The sequence below is a fragment of the Ovis aries genome, chromosome 19 (assembly GCF_016772045.2).
Source record: "Ovis aries strain OAR_USU_Benz2616 breed Rambouillet chromosome 19, ARS-UI_Ramb_v3.0, whole genome shotgun sequence".
NCBI lineage: Eukaryota > Metazoa > Chordata > Mammalia > Artiodactyla > Bovidae > Ovis > Ovis aries.
Genome location: NC_056072.1, coordinates 44,076,021 through 44,096,544, shown reverse-complemented (window position 1 = coordinate 44,096,544; position 20,524 = coordinate 44,076,021). Strand labels below are relative to the sequence as shown.

Sequence of the window (20,524 nt, the reverse complement as noted above, 5' to 3'; positions counted from 1 at the left end):
ACCGTGGGTCTCTCCCTCTCAAAATGAGGGCCCACAGAAAATTGTGCTAGGAACCCCAGCTATTCAGGAAACAGAAAACATGACCTAGAATAATGAGCCACCACAATCTTAAAACAAAACATTTTATTTGATGCAGAGATTCTAGGGCACAAGAACATTTTGCAAATGTCACCTGTGGACTACCATCACCTATTTACAGTTATGCACAAATCAAATAAGACAATAACATCTTCAATGTGAAAATATAGCATGCTGCTACAGTCTGCTGGTCAGTGCTCACTATTCCATCAAACCTCCCAAGAGAGAAACTTAAAGATGAAACAAAGACAATGGCAATAACCACTGTTCCACAGGCTTTCCCCCCAAAGTAATAGGGAGCTTCTGCAGTGAAAAACAAAACAAACAGTGAAAATAAAAGTCATCTACTCTCTAAATGAATACATTTGGTTTTTACAAAAGCTTTTGCTCTCTCCAGACTCACTACATCTTTTTCTTGAGACAGAAAATAACCACTTATTAAAAATAACATGCTTACACATTAGCGTCATCCAACGGTAATTATTTTTTGGCTAATGACTGGAGCGGCCAACTTTGTCTTTGTCACATACAAACAGAAGATAGCCTCCTTGAATCTTCTCCATTGAAATTTTCTTTGATAAAAACATCAGATACACAGTCATAATGGTTTGCTTTTGTCAGACATCTGCTTGTACAAACCACAGTGCTTGGTCAACTTGGAGCCATGGCTCCAGCCCTTTAGCACACGGGCATGTTCCTTGCGGAGTCTGTGGTCCTCACTGAATTTTGGAGAGGAGTCGAAGAGCAGGAGGGAAGGCAACTGCCCAAAATTCCCAAGAGGGCCTCACTCGCCCTCTTAGCAAATTAGCCCTTAGCAACTGCTATCTTGTCTGTGGCTAAAGTCTGCACCATTTAATAATATTTCGAGTCATGAATTAAAGGTGACATATACAGATATATAAAAATAGAATCCAAAATTGAAAGGGAGGGGTGGTTGCCACTCAGAAAGTAAGAGCTGGTCTTGAAGGGTATCTTGAAGAAGCTCGGGAATAACATCAGACACATCAAGAAAAAGCACCAAGTGTTTGAACACACAAGGGAAAAAAATAACAAACCCACATATGATAAAGGACTACTGCTGAGAAAAAAAATGTAGTAAGCAACCTTCAAAATGAACACAGGTGATATACCACTTTTAAAAAAGGGTCTTTATATTTCTAAATAGTAAAAGAAGCTGGGTACGTAAAAATTTCTGTTAATCCCCATCCTGAGCTTGGCTTTCACAAGGCACCAATGTGAATAAAGCACCACATTCTATTCAGGCAACTAAACTGAGTGTGAAGCTGAGAAACAGAAGGGCACTGAAAATTATTAAGCCCCTGGAAAACAAGAGCTGTGAAGAATAGTAGTGGTGGGATTATTTAGCACTGGAATAAAAATACTAGAGGGATGATTTCACTGTGGTTTTCAAATACATGGAAGGTGACCAGCTGTTCTTTTTCCACTACATGTTGAACAAAAGAAGGCTGGTTTTCTATAAGGAAGATATACAAAGAACTATCTGATCAGCAGAGTAGGTTACAGAAGCTCCTTCGCTGAAAAGCCAGAATCACATCCACAGCCAAATGTTTGAAATAATTCATGTGCAACCCTTCCTGTTTGACACTAGATAGGCACCTGTCAGATAATCCAAACTTTCTCTCCCCCTCAAAGCTCTGCAATCAGCATGAAAGCTATTGGCTTACAGTCTGATCTCCTTCTGCTTATTTTAACCCTGAACCGGGAAAGGAGGTGATATAGCAAGGATGACCCAACTCCATGAAGACTCCTGACTGGTATCTCCGTATTCTGTCACATATCTCCAAAACAGATCAATTCACAAGTTATTTAAAACCAAAGACAGAGCAAATGCTTGGCTCTAGTAGATACTCAGGACTCCCTGCCCTACTCTCCACGATGTCTGCTTTCCTCATTAGGGCTTGGCCTAAGCTCAGCATTAAAAAAGTGATTTAATTCATCCAAAAAAGTGATTAAGCCAAGAGTTAAAACTATAAATAAGGACCTTTAAAGTGTGGAATTTAAATGAAACTGTTCCAAGTGTCACATTTTTTTAAATGAGGAGAAATCTGATTTTGAAATTAACAATTGCCTTGCCTTTTTCTTAAGACATATGAAGTATGAAAGAAGCAATCAAAAGATTTCAAATGTATTCACAATCATAGCAAATTTCTTTAGGGAAGCAATGGGTAAAAAAAAAAACAAACAAAAAAAACAATCTAACTTCTGGCTGCATTTAGCAAGATTATTTTCTTGTGATACCAGACATCTGTAATTACCATGGATGCCTTTCTTTTCAAATTTTCTAAAGCAGATGTGGCAAACTGATAGCTACGCAGGCCAAATCAGGTCCACCCATGGGTTTCCTGAATTCAATTAAGAATTTTAGTGCCCATACTAAAGAAAAATAATCAGATTGTTTTCATGTAAAACTCCCAGATTCTCAGTTTCTCTTGAAAAATGGGACAATCAGGAAACACTATATGGTCACAACTGGCTGGAGTGGCTGCTCCCTGTAGGTGAAGCATAAGGGTGTCCGCTGGCCACAGTCTCCACCGGGCCCCACTGTTTCTCTGAGCCTGAGAAGGGTTTGTCATCACACCTTATTTATCACTACGCTTGCTACAGGGGGGCCTCCTGAAGGAACAGCATTTGTTAAATAAGAACAGACTCTTTCCCAACCATATCAACTAGAAAAGGCTCATAATCTTCTCACTGCCATTGTCCACCTCTCTCCAATAAGACAGAGTACTTCCTCTCTCCTTAAGAGAGCCTAATTAGTGTTGAGCTGGTTGTGGACTGCAGAATTTTCTCTCTTTAGGAAGGACAGTGTGTCATTTCTTCACCAGGAATTTTTTTAAAAAAAGCTTTTTTCTTCCTTTGCTTCTTCTAAAGGAAAAGACAACTCAACTCTCAACTTCTGACCTGGGACTATCTTCAATTATTACTGTGTCAACCAAAAACTGTCTCATGACTTTTATGGCCTCTCTCATGTTGGGCTCAAACTACTATCACCTGGCTGGGTCACTCACTGAAGTCCTGGGACCTGGGCCTGGATGACTTCTGATTATCTGGAGATCAATGTACCTCACAGGCCGAGGCCTCAGTCCTCCAAAGCCTCCTGCCCCTGTATGACTGGGCTGGGCCCATCCAGACAGTCCCTACTGCTTGTAGGTCATCTCAGAGAAGAACACACCTCTGCCTGGGCCTTCACCCAGCTGGCCATGCTCTAGGAAAAGCCGACTGTGCCAAATGCTAACAGACATGCAGGGCATCGGTGAGTCAAGATAAACTACTAGCTCCCTCATTTCAACTACCTGCCCTTCCCAGTTAGCTGAAGGAAGCCGGGACCTACCTCTGGTCTCTGGTACAGAGGATACCACCTATCTGAGCTACAGAGCCTTTTACTCTAGGAATGAAGGCCCTTCATTGAGTTCATTCCCATATTCGAATTCTTGGTTCCCCAGCATCTGAAAGCCTGTGACTTTTGAACCTTTATCTGAATTCTGTCCTATCATTTCCACCATCCAGGACCATTCGTGAGTCTAAAGCACCTCTGCGTAAAACGTTTTGCATTAATCTATACGGCAACCATTCCCACTTCCAGCAAGAGATGGGGAGGGTTTTAAAAAAAAAAAAGAAAAAAGTGAAAGTAGTAAGACAACACTAGAAAGTTGGACTTCTCAACTATTCAGAGCTGGGTATTCACACTGTCATTTTCATTACTTAGTACAAAAGTTTGATACTGCTGAACATCACAATCTTTACTATTTCAAAATAAGTACCTAAACCCTAAACCCAAACTAAAGCATCACTTGATTTTTGGCCAAGCATAATTTTTCCTTTCCATTTTCACAGTACATTTATTTAGCAAGCTCTCTGCCCATGCTCATGGAGCTCAGCTGATGCTTCTTCTCTGGTCTTTCACTCTGTTACTGGGACCAGTTTCTCAGAGATGTTTCCTTTCACATACAAAGCTGAGTATCTATCCTAAGGCAGTTCCTAATGGCACCTCTGGGGCATGCGCCATTTCTTGACTTCAGTAAGAAATCACTCTGAAAATGTTCCAAAGTGCATTTTCATACATTAATAAGACTGCCCCATCTCCTTCACAGAATGGATGCCGACAATGGAGTGGCAGGACACTCATGGGTGGGCAGAAACTACGTTCATCTTGGATTCCACAGTGACAGCATGGAACATCCCTCCTCCAGCAAGATGCTTGGTCTTATAGGGGAGACAGTTCTGCAGCCCACTTGTCTCTCCCTCAGAGCAGCTGCAGGAAACTTGATGCCAGAGAACAGACGAGCATGTTCTTCTCCCAAGAAGCTGCCAGCTGCCTTTACAGAGCAGGCAGTGTGGTATTTGCATCAAAGATACACACAACCTCTTCTTTCCAGCAAGGGTGCAAGCCTTCCCTTCCCCACCTGCTGGGCATGAGCGTCGAAGGAAAAGTCCTTCCCTCCCCACCTCCCCACACCCCACCTTAGGATGCTTCTCAGTGTCCCCCCCGCCCTCAGTACTGGTCCTATTTTGTGAAGGAGTAAAAATCGCGGTCCCTGGTATTGGTGCCAAAATCCAACAGCATTTATGAAAAAGGTAGAAAAAGATATTCACTCCCCCTTAAGGTCATGAAGAGGGAAAAGGAACAACTATTTTCCCTTTGGAAACAAAAATTCTGTACAGAAGTCACTCATAAAAACAGAACATATTACTTCTCCCTTTTAAAGCAAATTCTTTCCTCTTAAGCTCTCAATACCTATTTTTGGTAGAATGAAGTACAAGAGACAAATCTTTAATTGGGTAAGTCAAACAAAAAGAAAACGAAACCTTATTCACAGGCTGGGGTTGTGAGGGAAGTACTTTAAGATTCAAGAATTTAATGATTTCAGGTCCCATGTCTTCTCTAGGCAATACTTAAAGAGCACATTCATCTTTGTAACAATACCTTCCTTTTCACCTTCTTAAAAAGAGGTTTGTCATTAGGCAAAACAAGTTCAGCAGATTAACTGGCTACCACCTCCACATACTGCTGTTTTGTCAGTGGATTCTCATCCCTAATTTTCTGTTCAGAGCTTTAGACTAGAGGTCAACCAAAGCACAAACTATAATTTCAGTGAATACAGCCCAGTTAGGTATCAGTTTCTTAAAAATAAACATTTAGGCACCAACATCTGAGATTCAACAAAGTAAGTATAAGCCAGGGAAACTTGGTGGGCAGACCTGGCCCCTGCGTGATGCCTATTCAGATCGAGATGTGGCCCCAGTGCCCTCTGCACATTGACCAACCCATCTCAGAAAGAATGGTCTAGATGGTCATCGGCCTGGCCCTGCAGCCCCCTCCTTGGCCAGACATGTCCCCCACTAATATGTAAGACTCATTTTTATGAAAAATGACTATATTCAGTTACCTTCTTGACCTCTGACTCCAGAGCTTTTTTTTTTTAAACACCCATGGCATTGTAAATGGCTCTGTAAATTCCATACCAACAATGGAAAGAGGCATTATCTTTAACTACACGGATTCCACAGAGACTGGCACTTGACTTCTGCGGCTGTAGTGGCATCAAAAGTGCTTTTTCCACAAAGCATTTCAAATCAAAGCAGCCAATAGCTAACTGGCAAAGTTTGCACAGATAAATTAAGTCTGAATGATCAGTGCGGGTATTTCCTGTTTCTTCCCTACCTCCCAGAACTGGCTCTAGTCCAAAGTCTGACCTAACATGGCAAGCTGCTGTCAGACATTATGGACATGCCTTTCACAGTTCCACATGGTTTCAGAGAACTGGAGACTCTGCCAATATATTTGGTAGAGAATAGAGAGGCAAGGAGAGCAAGTACTGGCCAGGATTTCGCTCTGAATATCCTTGTAAGAGACCTCAGCTCCAAGTGGGCCACATACCCAGAGAGATGAGCTGGGGAACCAGAGAGAGGCGGCAGCTAAAGTGGCAATGCTTAGACTCTTCATTCTGTTACAAAGGGGCGACTGTGTGGAGTTCACCAGTGTAGCTGCAGCAGCCAGGTTCTGCTTTGCACACCCCTGAGGCAAGCAGCTTGGAAGGAAGGGCAGGAGGGTCTTCCTCACCTAAGAAAAGAAGAGAGGGCAGAGTCACATGTTACTGCTGGGTGCTCTGGCCAGAATGAGGCTGGATCTGGGTTTGCACCATGCACTTTGCACAAGTGAGGCAGGCATCCCCACCAGCTCAAAGCTGGGCATTCTCATCCTGCCACCAGATTCCAGTTCCCTCAACTGAGGGGCCAGGTTTGCATGCATGAACTCCAAAGGGTTACAGGCACAGTAAGAGCAGCTCCAGACGGCATCCTGTGGGGGGCTCCCTGGGGAAGCAGGCCCTTCTACCAGAGCCTGTGTTGAGCTAGAACGGAGAGAATACTATGCCCCATGAACCCCTGGGTCAATGCATGTGGCTTTAAAGATATTGGCAAGGTTGGGAGTGGTGAACTCTGCAAATCTACAGGTCCACAGACAACTCATCCTACACACTTGGGACCCAATGTGTTTTAGTATCTACTCGTTTTCAGTTTAGAAAGGCGAGCTAGTGCACATACTGTATGTCACATAACATGGTACCGGGCAGCTCACCATAATTTCTTATCAGTATTTCTGTAGCTCACACACCTGAACAGTCCCATTACCTGGGAGGCTACCAACGTAGTTTTGTTACTTCCCATAACGTTCGACTTACAAAATTGCAGGGAAATTAGCAAAAAGCTTCTCCTGGATTCTGGAACCCTAGAGCAAGGCTGTAGCCTGCATCAGGAACCCAACCCACCATACCACCAGCTTCCCGCTCCCCGCGCCTCACCCAGGCCTGAGGAGGACGACACGCTCTCCGTCAGCGAAGACGTTTCCGTCTGGTCCGCGGAGAGCCCTTCCATCAGGGGCAGGGACAGCTCAGACGAGGGCACGGACGAGTCGTAGATGCCCGAGTCCCGCGGCATGTCCGAGGGCCCAGCAGCTTTTCCCGCGTGCAGCAGGGGCCGCAGAACGGCACTGGCACCCGCGACAACAGGTCCAGCCTCCACGTCTTCGTCAGGCCCGAACTGCGGGCCCTCAGAGTGCGAGTCTGCCGGTGTCCCGGGGCCCGCCGACTCGGCCTTCAGGCTGAATTCATTCTCGGGCCCTGGCTTGCAGAGGACTTCGTTTAAAACCAAGCCCGAGTCAAACTTCTCCAAGACCGGCTCCCGGTAGCGGAGAGGAGGCGGATGGAAAGGAGAGAACTGCTTCTCAAACCAGTCAGGCTCCTCGTCAATAAACTGGTGCATGTTGCAAATGGCGACGTACAGGGAGCGGCCTGACTTGCTCCGGAAGTAGTTCCTTCGGCTAACCCTTCCCGGCTGCAGCCCCGGCTCTTGCGGACTGCGGTCCTGGGAATGCAGGTGGGAGCAGAGCTGGGGCAGATGGTCCATGAGTTTGTACTTGGTGCTTAGGTCCAGGACGCCGGGAATGTCTCCTTCGCAGGAATAATCGAAGTAGACGGCAATGAACTTGCTGAGCGCCCCGGATGAACTCTGCTTGGCCTGGCGGAGCTTCTCGGCAATGGCAGACACCGCCACCAGGAAGAGCTCCCCTTTTCCAGAGCCTCGGCCGCCTCCTTTGTGCTTGTAGTTCTTCTTGTCCACGAAGTATTTCATGCCTTTGGAACACACCACGATGATGAACTGGGACTCGTGGATCTTCTGGATGACCCATTCTCTCTGCCCTTCCCTGCAGAGGCTGAAGTCTTCCCACAAGTCCAGAGCCACCTGGAAAGAGAACAGGTAACCTCACTCACCTGTACAGCTTGGAGAGTCGAGTGACAAGATGGGCAATGTTACAAGATGGGCTCATCATCTGCCCCAAATCTCTGCTATGTACAGGCTCCAGGCCGCCCAACTCCAAGAAACAGCTAACATTCCATGGGTGACCGACCACCAAGCACCAGGCCCTCTGCATCAGGTCCTCATTTTAGCATACTGTGGGCTCATTACCACTCCTACCCTACAAGTGAAGACAGAAGTTCAGAGTATCTGACAACCTGCCTAAGTCACACATCACATGTGAAGCCTCCAGTGGACTTAGAGTGTGATGGTGAGCGAGGAAATGAGGGAGGCTCTATCTAATGAGTGAGGCCACCTGGATAGGGGCAGATCCTGAAGAGAGAACTGGAAGGTGGTAATAGAAGGGTGTGGGTGAGGGATCTCAAAGTAGGCTTGGAAATGGAGTTCAGGTCTGGATGCCAGAGTAGTGCCCACAGCCCACTCATGCTGCCAGCTGACTCAATGACAGATAGTATGAGTGACAAAGAAGGCCTCCCTGGCCACTCTCGCAGCCCTGAGGTCAGCCTGCTATTTACCAGGTGATTGGTGCATGGAGAGAAGGGTGATGAGCTGCAGTAACACCACCATCTGGTTCACTCACTCGTAGAGACTGCCGTCTCTCACCATGACTTCTCAGCAATCAACAGGAGCACAGCCCTACCAGGCCTTTAACCCAAGGGGAGGTCTGGGAGGGAGTTGGGAGTGGAGCACCGACAAAGTAAGACCACAGGACATGTGTGGCCCCTCAGAGGGCTTCACTTTCTCAGACCATCTTCATCTGATTCTGCTGCCAAGTCTTTTGGCAATTTCATTTTGTAGTTCAGAAATTAATTCCCAATGCCTATGCCCAAATGTGACAGCCAGAGTCTCTCATGGGGGAAAGGGTTCTGAAATGACTTTGACTTCCTTTTTTGCTCTAAGGTATTCCCAAAGGGAAGGAAATCCCCAACATCTACCTACTTGCTGAAAATAATCCTGAATTGTCTTACCCTTTCCTTAATTCTCACTAACATTATATGTTCTGAAAGCTAATTGACCAACCACTTAAAAAAATGTTCCTGCCTGACTCAGCAATTCCATATCCAGGTATCTATCTTTGGAAAATCAGCAGAAATGAGGCAAACTGGAATCAAAGGTGTTTAACAATTTGAAAAAACTCAATTATGGTGAATCATTAATATGATCCAAGTGTCTACTTAAAACTTCAGTTTACATAGAACTACTAATAGTATAAAAAGTCACTGAGTGAAGAGAAAGAAAAAAATAATTCCAATCCATCCAAAATGCAAAACTGTATATATGAGTTCATCTATGCAGAAAAAGACTGGGAGGAAATACAGCAACTTTAACTGTGGTTCCTCTTCTCCAAGTTAAAATTACCACTCATTTTTAAATTTGTCATTCTTTTCTAGTTTCCAAATTTTCTATTACACCCCTATTTATGTTATACTAGCCCACCTTTCCCCAGGCTAGTCACTCACAAAGCAGAGCAAATGACGGGCTGTCTGTATTTGAAGACTGTGTGCCACTTGCGGGTCTTTGAGGCTGATCAGCCCACCTCTAGAAACCCTGCCAGCCTTGTAAATATGCTTTACTGACACTAGGGGGCAGCCTCACCACATGGAGAGAGTCTAAGAAACTCACTGAGCCCTCCATTTCAAAGCACAAATAACTTCAAGGGTGCCTCCACAGTAAAAGAATCTGCTTGCAATGGTAGAAACACAGATTTGTAGGTTTGATCCCTAGGTCAGGAAGATCCCCTGCAGAAGGAAATGACAACACACTCTGGTATTCTTGCCTGGGAAATCCCATGGATAGAGGAGCCTGGCAGTCTATGGGGTCATAGAGTTGGACACAACTTAGTGAGTAAACAACAAAAAACAGAATTATTGTACAGTTCTTGCATCTGTAAGAAACAGAGTGTGTTTTCCGTGAGAGCTCAAGCTTCACTCTAAAATGAATTCTATGACAGTATGAAAAAGTTACATGTTAATAGCTTAACTCAAAAGAATAGGCAAGAAACCAGAGTAGACCATATGAGCACTTAACATGTTGTTTTCCCTTATTAGCAAAGCTCCCCCAAAGAACTGTCTAAACCCACTTCTTTACTTACCATTTTCTCTTTGACCCTCCAATACCATGATGATCTCCTCCCACCACCCTCATTGCACACTGCCATCTCCTCCACCATCCATACACCCAACAAGTCTTTTTAAAGCTTAAAACACGTCCTGCCAGGTGGGTGCCACTCAAGGCTTTTGAGCAGGAGTGTGTCGGGTTTAGAACTGTGTGTCAGCAAACATTTAGTTTCAATGATGGCTGTGACAGACTCAAAGAAGAGTGCCACGGCTAACCCCTAGGTCAGAAGCTAAGAGTTTATTAGCACACATCCCACCCAGGATAAAAGAAGAGACTTTAGATTCCTCACCTCACAGCCACAGAAGTCCTGGAGGAAGTAGGCAAAGCACTGGACAACGTTCATGTGATTCTGGCCATCTTTACTGGAATAGCAGAGGAAGACCTTGGGCCGAGGCCGGAGCCTCTCCCTGGGGAGTGCTGTGGTGTACGTGGAGGACTCCGAACTCTCTTCATCTAAGTGTGAATATATATTTTCTAAAGTGGACAAGAAGATAGGGTTGGTGCCCATGAGCAACGCTCTGACTTGTTCCCTATGACTCGAGACATAATGCTGTCTTCAAGAAACAACAGTCGCCATGTCACCTGGGGTACTCCCAGCTCCCTAACTCTACCAGCCCCTTGGGTCATCTTGGAGAATGGGACAGCTGATTTCTCCAGTGGAGCCAAAAATGGCCAAAATTTGTTCTTCACCAGAAACTGAGCTTGGTTAAGCCACAAACACTGCAGGGGCCACTCACCCACCCCCACCCTCCACTCTGGTCAGCAGTATCTCGAACCAGCTCTTCCAACTGAGTGCAGCTACCTGACCAATGAAGCTTCAATAAAGAGCTGATGTTCTTTAAAACTTTCATCGAGGTTTGGGGAGTTTTTTTGTACAACTTACAAAGGTAAAGTGCATAAATCTTAAGAGTACCATCTTAGGAAATTTTTATCTAAGTATATACCTGTGTAACCACCACTCAGACTAAGGATACACTTCCCAGTGTCCCACAAGTTTCTCTCCTGTCATCGGACTTTTATAAGTGATAAAGCCCTACTTCTTCCTTTACTCACACCTTGGAACTTCCTATATGCTCTTGAATTTATCATCCTGAGTTTGAGAAGGGAAGCACACCTGCCCTTTTAGTGGCTCATCAGGTTAAAAGTCAAGTATTTTAATTCTGGGAACTACAGCAGCCAGGGAACTGACTACAAGAGTTGTGTGGCTTCCCAGTCACCTGCCTGGAGGGACCAAGTGCTCCCAGTCTCTCTCTGTTGGCCCCAGTCCTGCCAACTTGGATTGGAGGGGGACACACCACACAAATACCTTGTTGCTTCTTGCGGCACATCACCGTGAAGAGCGTCGCGAATGCCGATATGACGACCAATGGCACAGTGATGGCCACGGCTCTGATGGGCCCAGCCCACGGGGAATGCACTGGGAAATTTCAAAGGGAAGGCTTTTAGATGTCAGCAGTGTAAAAGGTTCAAAGAGAAACATTTTTTTCTTTTTAAAAATAAGCCACATAACAGGTTCCAAGACTCCCTGACCACTTTTCTCTAGTAATGATTCGGTAATTATAAAAAGATTCACTTTAAAAGGCTGTAGAATACAATTCAACAGCTAGAATCTGCTGAGATCACTGAATACCTTTGAGTGAGAATCTGCCTAAGGAAACCTCCCACCCCACCACTTTGCTTCTGAGGACAACTGACTACTTATTTAGTCCCAGTGACACCTGTAACACACTGGCTTTAATCTTCCAGGCATCAACATTAGGGTGGAAGGAAAGTCAGATCTGATGGAACATCATGTAAGAGTGAGGAGCTCAAGTGTTTTCTTTTCCTAAACCATGAAGTACGGAAAGTATCAAATACCTTGGTCCACTCTGTAGTCCAGAGGCAACATTTCAAACAAACACAAAATCTCACCTGGTTTTAAGGCATAATGCATCACTTTTCTTGTCGTATTACTGTCATCGACCAGCTGCAAAGCAGAGGATGCTGTGTTATTTTTTTTCTAAGTGATACCATCTCAACAGATTCCATTCATTTTTCTATCTGTGGTCAGTGGGGCAAGGGGAGGACAGAGCTGCTGCTGCCTGTGACCATTTTCAAGCTGAGATTAGACAGTAACAATCAGATACATCTCTGCTTTTCCAAGCAAATGAGTATACAGAGGATAGATAAATAGTAAGGCCCTACTGTATAGCACAGGGAACTACATCCAATATCCTGTGACAAATCAGAATGGAAAAGAACATAAAATAGGAAATATATATGTGTGTGTATGTATAACTGAATCACTTTGCTATACAGCATAAATTAACACAACATTGTAAATCAACTATAAGTCAATAAAACTTTTCATAAAAAACAGGAATTCCCTGGTGGTCCAGTGATTAGGACTCAGTGCTTTAACTGGCAAGGCTCTGGGTTCAGTCCCTGGTTGGGGAACTAAGATCCTGCAAGCCACATGGTACAGAAAAAAAAATGTTTTTAAATAAAAATAATAGGGCTTTCTTGAGTTGTGTGTACCTCAATTATATAATCCCCAGGAGACACATTTTGAAGAAGGCAGCTGGTTATCTCTGTATTTTGCTCCTGCAAAGAAACAAATAACACTTTAAAACTTTCTTCTCAGATAAAGGTCACCAGGACCCCTCTTTTGTTTTGGAACTGAATCAAAGAGACTTCTCACCAGGTTCAATTATGTTTTCAGAAGATGACAATTAGAAAGCAACTGTGCGTATCTGAACTTCACTCTGATAAAAGGCCCAGGAGAACCTGCGACCCCGTCATAGTCTATGCTTGGCTGGTAGTGCCCAGAGCAGCAGTTTTTTATTTGAAGACAAAGAAGCTAGTTAGAATACCTTTTACTTAATAAATGGGAAAAAATTACCCTCCCCTGTTTGTGCATATTTTATTTAATATAATTTTGACTTGAGTAGAAGGTAGGCTGTAGTCCATGGGGTCGCTAAGAGTCGGACACGACTGAGAGACTTCCCTTTCACTGTTCACTTTCATGCATTGGAGAAGGAAATGGCAACCCACTCCAGTGTTCTTGCCTGGAGAATCCCAGGGACGGGAGAGCCTGGTGGGCTGCTATCTGTGGGGTTGCACAGAGTCGGACACGACTGAAGCGACTTAGCAGCAGCAGCAGCAGGTCAATGACAGAGGTGAGAGCAGGCAGGAAAACCAAACTCGGCACATGCATCTAGGAGGGCACTGGTTTCTGCCACCAGGACCAAAAACCTCTCTTGGTGCTCTTATGGGGTCATCGAGCATTCTCGTGAACTTCCAGGAAATACCACCCACTCCCTCTGACTATCTCAAGTTTAAGAACTTGGTTACTGAATTTCAAGTTAACCTTGGCCTCTGTATAAATTACGAGCCACTGACATGCTAGTGACTTGGCTCCCAGATTAGCTGTGAGGCCTTAAGCAGCAGGCCAGGTGACCTCCATGGGCCTCAGGTTCCATATCTGAGGATAATAGCAGCTTTGGTTTCATTGAGCTGTAAAGACCCAATGACCACAGACACACAGTGAGCACCTGATTCAGCTTTGAAATACTAAAGAACTGACAACTACATCATTGTTTCAGTTCCTTTGGTAAAACGTCACTGGCTGCATCAGCACTGGGCCAGATAGGGTAGAGATACTTAGATAATTAGGGAGTGAGGGGTGACTCAGGATGACCCCGAGATGAACTCAGTGATAACATTCTGGAATAGCTACCTATGCTCACAGACCACAGAGCCTAATGTTCACACTGAACCATCCAAATTCCAGAGGCTGTGGGGTCACTTTAAAACATGCAGTGGTTTTTTTATGCATACCCAGCAGCTTACCTGTTTACAGGTCTTTCGCTTGAAGGGTCCTTCATGCTTGAGCTTGTAATGAAGATAGAAGAAACGGAAGCCAAAGGTGTGGGGTGCGTGGTCAAAAGACACCTGCATGTCCGAACCATGCTGAGTGATGTTGAGGTTCCGAGGCTTCCAGACTAGGGGGAGGAAGGACCAGAGTGAGTGATCTGAGGCCACCCTGAATCCACTTGAGATTGGACAAAGACAGCTATATGCATGCTCAGTCACTCTGTCATGTCCAACTCTTTGCAACCAAGGGGCCTGTAGTGTGCTAGCCTCCTCTGTCCATGGGATTATCCCAGCAAGAATACTGGAGTGAGTTGCCATTTCCTCCTTGAGGGGATCTTCCCAACCCAGGGGTCAAACCCACTTCTCTGACATTTCCTGCATTGGCAGGCAGATTCTTTACCACTGTGCCACCTGGAAATACCAAGGACAGCTATACTTACAAGGTTTACAAGCCAGGTTGTCCGGCTGCAATAGCAGGTCACACGCTATTAAGAAAGACACATGTTTTTAGTTTTAGGACAGTTTGACATCTTCCTAATCTAACAATTCAATACAATATAAATATTCTGCACTGAACGTTGCTGGAAAGAATGTAAAACATAGCAACTGCATTGAGTCAACAATGCTTTTCAGTATAGCCCAGTTGTATCTTGAGAAAATTTGAATTGTACAGTATAAAGATATTAATGCAGTTCATTTTATGCCACCTAAGTGGAAACAATATGAAGTCACCTACATTTTAAAAGCTTGTCAGGTATTACATAGTTTCAAGGCCATGGCCAAGGGCAGCAAGACTGTGTCCATGCTTCTGTCCTATGGAGGGGCTCTGTTTTAGCTGTAGACAGAAATAATGCCAGCCCCTACCCAAATGCAGAGTGGTTAGGCATGAGAGAACACTGGAGTGATCCTGGCAACTTGTCTTGAGGTTACTTTAACTTTTGCTGGCTCTCCAATTTAAAATCCTTTTGATGGAGTCTAAAAATGACATCCAGCCATCTACTAAGTAGCAGTACCAGTGCTGAAAACAAGCAGCTTTGAAGTCGGATTTAAATGTGATTTAAAAAAAAAAAAAAAAACACCATGAGAGAGGTCCTATATGCCATGCTGCTAACCCAGGAGGACCCTCTGGAAAATGTGCTTACGATACCAAGAAAATCAAAGGCTGCATTGAGGTCACGGTGCCCGAAATGGTGATAAATGCACCTCCTGTCCCACCTCACCCTCAGAGAGACTGATTCTGATGAAGAAAATTAAAGTAGGCTAGTTTCGATTTAGGCAAGCTTTGCATAAATACATTCTTTGAATCCTCTATCTGGTTGTTACATGTAAGGCATTGAGAGATACTGTAAAATGCACATGGTCTCTGCCCCATGGAATCTTATTTTCATTAAGAAAATGAACCTTTCTGCATAGAAAACCACTACAGTGTTAAAAGAAGAAAACAATCAGAGTAAGAACTCTGCAGAGCAGAGTAAGAACTCTAAAGCAGCGGTTTGGGCTGATGAAAGACACACCACACTGTGTGCAGAACAGGTGGAAAGGGAGAGGCAGGCAGAGAGGGGAACCCTGTACAGCCGGTGGCTGGTTGCAGGGTGAGGACTCCAGAGTCGGGCTCCGTGGCATTCAAATCCCAGCCCCCCAGCAGCCCCTTTAACCTCTCTATGTGTGGCTCCACCTCTGCTAAGTGGGGATGGTAAGATTAAATCCTTTGTAGGGCTGTTATGGAGGTCAACTGCATTAATGTTTGGAAAGTATTTAGAATGGAGTCTGGCACAGAGATGTTAAATAAACTTCCTAGAATGAGGTGACCTCAGGGACACTACTTGATTTTCTTAACCTAATCTTGAAAAAATGACAGGCAGCCACCCACAGAGGCCAGCCTCCTGAGGACAGGTACAGAATGGAATCATTTCATGCTTACCCTTCATCTTAAAATAAACTTATACTTTCTTTTCCTCTTCTTAAGTTAAACAATTTTACTACATGGCTATATTGCAGCACCTTCAAAAAAGGTCAATTGTCATGTCTGCTCTATAACAAGCCAGGAATGGGTGTTTCTGGTTAGATGAACAGTTTTTGTCATTTAGTTGCCCCATTGTATCTGACGCTTTTGTGACCCCATGGACTGAAGCCTGCCAGGCTCCTCTGTCTATGGGATTTCTGAGGCAAGAATACTAGTGTGCATTGTCAATTTCTTCTCCAGAGGATCTTCCTGGCCCAGGGGTCAAACACATGTCTCCTGCATTGGCAGGTAGATTCTTGACCACTGAGTCACCACGGAAGCCTGGGTCAAATCTTAATTTTTAAAATTGCTTTTCTGGATGCTTTTCTCTTTCATACTAGTATTTCATGTACTTTTGAACCTATCTCTGTCAAAATGTCTTTAAAAGCAGGAGAAATGTCTCCCCATGGAAAGTAGGCAGGAAAGACCATACTCACTGCGGGTTCTGAAGAAGAAAGGGTGATAATTGCTTTCGTTTTTAATGGAAGGAAAAGGGACGATCTTTACAAAGTAATCCGTTTCAAATTTCATATTCAGGAAAGGTTGAGATTCCATCCCCTAAAAGGGATCAAAAAACACGTGTGATGTCACAGAGAAATCACCCACGCCTCTACCTATGTGCAAGAGTTCCAGTCCATCCTGAAGGTCCCCCAGACACAGTTCTAGGGTTGGCGGTGGGGGGCAGGGGGGTTGGTGTCCCAGGGCAGGAAGAAGTCAGGTTTCTTTTCCAGATCAAGTTTAGGTTTGGACCCCTAAATGAAAAGGAATATGGACAACACTGTCTGTTTTTCTGACAGTGAAGCCGAGGCTGCAAGCTGGTGGGGAAGAGCCCACATCCTCTCCTGATACCACCTTCCAGGATGGCTGCTCCACTCCAGCTGGTAACCTGAGAGGTGTGTCTGTCTACCACCGGGAAATGCTGGAGGGTTTCTGGGAGGGTGGAGCAGGCTGGCCCACCTGGGCAGGCGGGCTGGAGTCCGCAGCCCCTCCTTCTACAGTTTCACAGGCTCTCAATAGACCATTCAGTCCCCAGAACAATGGCACGTCTTCAGGGGTGCATTCCCCTGCATGCGACTTACAGCTCTTTTGAAGCTACTGTTGAGCTGCTTCGGGTCCTTTAGAATCAGTTGTTGGCACTGTCGTCCCTCTGACTTCAGCTCCTCCAGTATTACCCGAAATCCTTTTAGGAATTCGATGCCTGAGCAAAGCAGAATGCTTTTATTAATGTGAAAAGAGGACCTAATTACTTTTGAACACACTTTCCTTCCTCTAAGATCACCGTCCTCTGCCCCTACACAACAGAATAAAAGGCATTCTAAGCCAGGCAGGAATATCTGGGTTTACAGAAAGAAAAAAGGCATACCCTGCATTCCTCTCATACAGGCCAGGTGATTTTCTGTCCCACCATTACTAATGAATAAATCTCTAATCCTGCCAGCCATTTCACGAACGTCCGTTTGCTCTATGACATTAGGGTTCAAATATTTAGACCCAAGTCACAATTGATCATAAAAAACTGCAGTGGAATATATAATTTCTGTGTCATTAAACTAGGTGTATTCAGCTGACGATCATTTCCAATGCTGACTAGGGACCTGCCCGGAACCATGTTTCAAATACTTTCCCTTTTAGTCCTATATTTGCTGGCGTGTTTCACTGAGCAACGTAGAAAATTCCCAGCAAAGTGTGTGTCTGCACCCAAGGGGGTCCTGGGCTGGAGATTAAATAGCTTAGCAGACTGCCTATGTGATTTACAAAGCCGTTCTTGCTCTAATCACGCCTGAAAGGCAGACACCCAAGAGCTGCCCAGTGTGTGCTCTTGATGCTGCCCTCAGAGGCCCCCGGGACGCCCACAGCGCCACTGAAAGGGACTGGCCCAGCCTCCTGCCACCTGAGCTTCCCCCGCTGCCCGTCCAACTAGTTGCTTTCAAAAGGATTAAGCTCTGATGGCCACGAGAGCCGGTGCTAGGGCTTCGTATCCCATGGAGACTGGAGAGGTCCAACTGCAGCTGGAGTTCCCCGAAGCAGGCCTCAATTGGCAAGATATCGATTTCGCATTCTTTCAAAACACCAGACAACGAGACATTTTTCAACCCTTCCCCTTTCCAGGGCAAGAGTAATTACACAGGATGCAATTAAGCAGGTGGGAAAATTATCGATGGCAAAGGCCAAGGAAATCTTTTTCTCTTTCGAATAGGTTCTCCAATCCTGTAATTATTTGATGAAGAGCACATATTTTATGGTGGGAAGGGCAAAGGAGTTACAATTAGAGCTTCATGACTTAAGAGGTCAGAGCACAGAGGGCACAAGTCCGGATCCTGCCGTGTTGTAGTATTTCGAGTACAAAGCTTCCTGCAGGAGTGAGGGCTGGTGGATCCACAGCCAGAGATTCACACATGCTACCCAGATCCAAGGTTTCTGACCAGCAACTATTCAGTAGATCTCACAGGAACTTGTCTTTTGAAATCCTCCCATTCCTCCCCTCCAAATATTTTTGAACAAATCCTTATTATTTATACTAAGATTTAATTCATGCAATGTTGCCAGAACTGTTTAAACAAAAGCCAGGTGATTGATATGACTGTAAGACTGTACATCTCACAATTACAGACAAATTCATCAGTTGGAGGTGGGAGTGGGTGATTCCAGTTCTTATATTTAAAAAGACTTGCCTGGAAAACCACTATTCCAAGTCTGGGAGTAAATGTAAATCTTATAGCAACAGGTTTATCAAAATATTATAACATCTCATAGTTAGATCATGTTTATAATTTTATAGGGCAGTAAAATCAAGGGACTTATTTACTCCTTGTCATTTAACTGATTGAATCCTTCTCACAACCACAAGAAGAAGGTATCGTCCCCCCTTTATAGATGAGGAAACAGAGGTGTACAGACACTAGATGGCTTGCCCAGAGTCACACAGGGATAAAATGGCCCAGGTGGGATCAAACCCAGCGTGCTCTTAACGCATGTGTTTTTCTATCTCCCAAGGAGTCTCCTTAATAGAACCTCATAGAAATTGCTAGAATCTATCCAGCCATCCCCACCCACACACTGTCATGCAGAAAAAGCTCATCTTTCTGCCCTCATGGTTCCACATGTCAGTTCTCCTCATATCTCTCACTTTCATTCTAAAGAGGGAGCCTGCAATGTGTCAGGCCAGCCCTTTAACCATTTTTAGCCTTATGTTGGAATGACCCCTTCTCTTTCATCCACAGAGGATGTTTTTCCTTTTAAATGTTAAGATAATGTTATTTTTGGAAAACCTGTTGCATTCAGACCCAGTGGTATTTACATAGAGAAGTGAGTCAGGCCCACAGGTCTGACCCATTCTCCCTGTCTCTGTACCCACCTTTTCTGAATCTGGTTCCTTTGAGATTTACCCCATTTATATTAAGAAATTTAGACTTTATCTTACTTTTTCCTTGGTCAGACTTTTTTTTAAAATTCTAAGATTGGGTGGCAATATCCTAGGAAACCTGAGGACCAGGGTCTGATGATGATAACAGACACTATTACTATTTTTTAAGAGTTCTCTTTAGAAATGTACTCTGTGTGTGTGTGTTGTCCTTAATTCTTTTTCTACTTTTAACAGGTTTATTGAGGCATAATTGGCATACAATTAGTTTCATTTTACAGAGAACATTTTCATATACTTTGACTTATGTGTATACCCCTGAAACTGTCATTAAAACCAAGAACTTACCTATCACCTCCCAATTCTTCCTCATGTCTCTTTATACTCCCTCTCACTTCTGTTCCCAGGCAATTAGGAACCTGCTTTTTGCCACTAAAGCTTTGTTTGTATTTTATTGAATGTGTCAATGCTTAATGCTTTTTTTTTTTTTTGTCTTGCTGATTTCACTCAGAAAAACTATTTTGAAATTCATCCACATTGTTAAGTATATCACGATTTCATTCCTTCATTGCTGGGTGGTGTTCCATTGTGTGAATGCACCACAGCTGGTGTATCAGTTTAGGCACTGGACATTGAGGATGTTCCTAGTTTTGGACAACTAAAAATAAAGCTGCTATGAATGTCTGTGTGGATATATGCTTTCCTTTCTCTTGGGTAAATAGTAGCCAAATGGCTGGATCATGTGGTAATGCATATATAACTGTTCAGGAGAATACAAAAAGGTTTTCCAAAGTAGTCATCCCATTGTACATTTCCACTCAGTAATTTTTTGTTTTTGCAATTTTTTTGATTATGCGTTCTCAGTCACTTCAGTCGTGTCCAGTTCTCCGTGACCCCATGGACCATGGCCCGCCAGGCTCCTCTGTCCATGGGATTCTCCAGGCAAGAACACTGGAGTGGGGTGCCATTTCCTTCTCCAGTGAGAAAGTATAAAGTGAGTGAAGTGAGTGAAGTCGCTCAGTCATAGTTGATTTATAATGTTGCATTAGCTTCTCCTGAATAGCAAAGTGAATCAGTTATACATGTATCCACTCTGTTTCTAACTCTTAAATGAGGAAAAAGTCATATGCCTCAGATGGGGAAGCTGAGGCTCAGATAGGTCTAAATGTTTCTCCTAAAGGTTGTGTGTGTGCGTGAGTACACACTGTCCTGTCTGACTCTTGGCAACCCCATGGACTGTAGACTGCCAGGCTCTTTTTCACATGGGATTTTTC

At 44.4% G+C, this 20,524-nt stretch overlaps 1 protein-coding gene across 1 annotated transcript in view; it reads right to left on the bottom strand.

The window, feature by feature from the left end:
• Window positions 1-108: 108 nt before the first annotated feature.
• Window positions 109-20,524, bottom strand: part of IL17RD (interleukin 17 receptor D) — a 65,482-nt gene continuing 45,066 nt past the window's right edge. The window contains exons 4-13 of the mRNA XM_027958262.3: window positions 16,969-17,087; window positions 16,327-16,447; window positions 14,328-14,372; window positions 13,864-14,015; window positions 12,550-12,615; window positions 11,944-11,998; window positions 11,339-11,449; window positions 10,322-10,506; window positions 6,900-7,839; window positions 109-6,160 (exon numbers count right to left, since the gene is read on the bottom strand). Coding sequence (XP_027814063.2) covers window positions 6,048-6,160; window positions 6,900-7,839; window positions 10,322-10,506; window positions 11,339-11,449; window positions 11,944-11,998; window positions 12,550-12,615; window positions 13,864-14,015; window positions 14,328-14,372; window positions 16,327-16,447; window positions 16,969-17,087 — 1,907 coding nt within the window. The 3' untranslated portion in view covers window positions 109-6,047. The remainder of the gene's footprint in view (window positions 6,161-6,899; window positions 7,840-10,321; window positions 10,507-11,338; window positions 11,450-11,943; window positions 11,999-12,549; window positions 12,616-13,863; window positions 14,016-14,327; window positions 14,373-16,326; window positions 16,448-16,968; window positions 17,088-20,524) is intronic.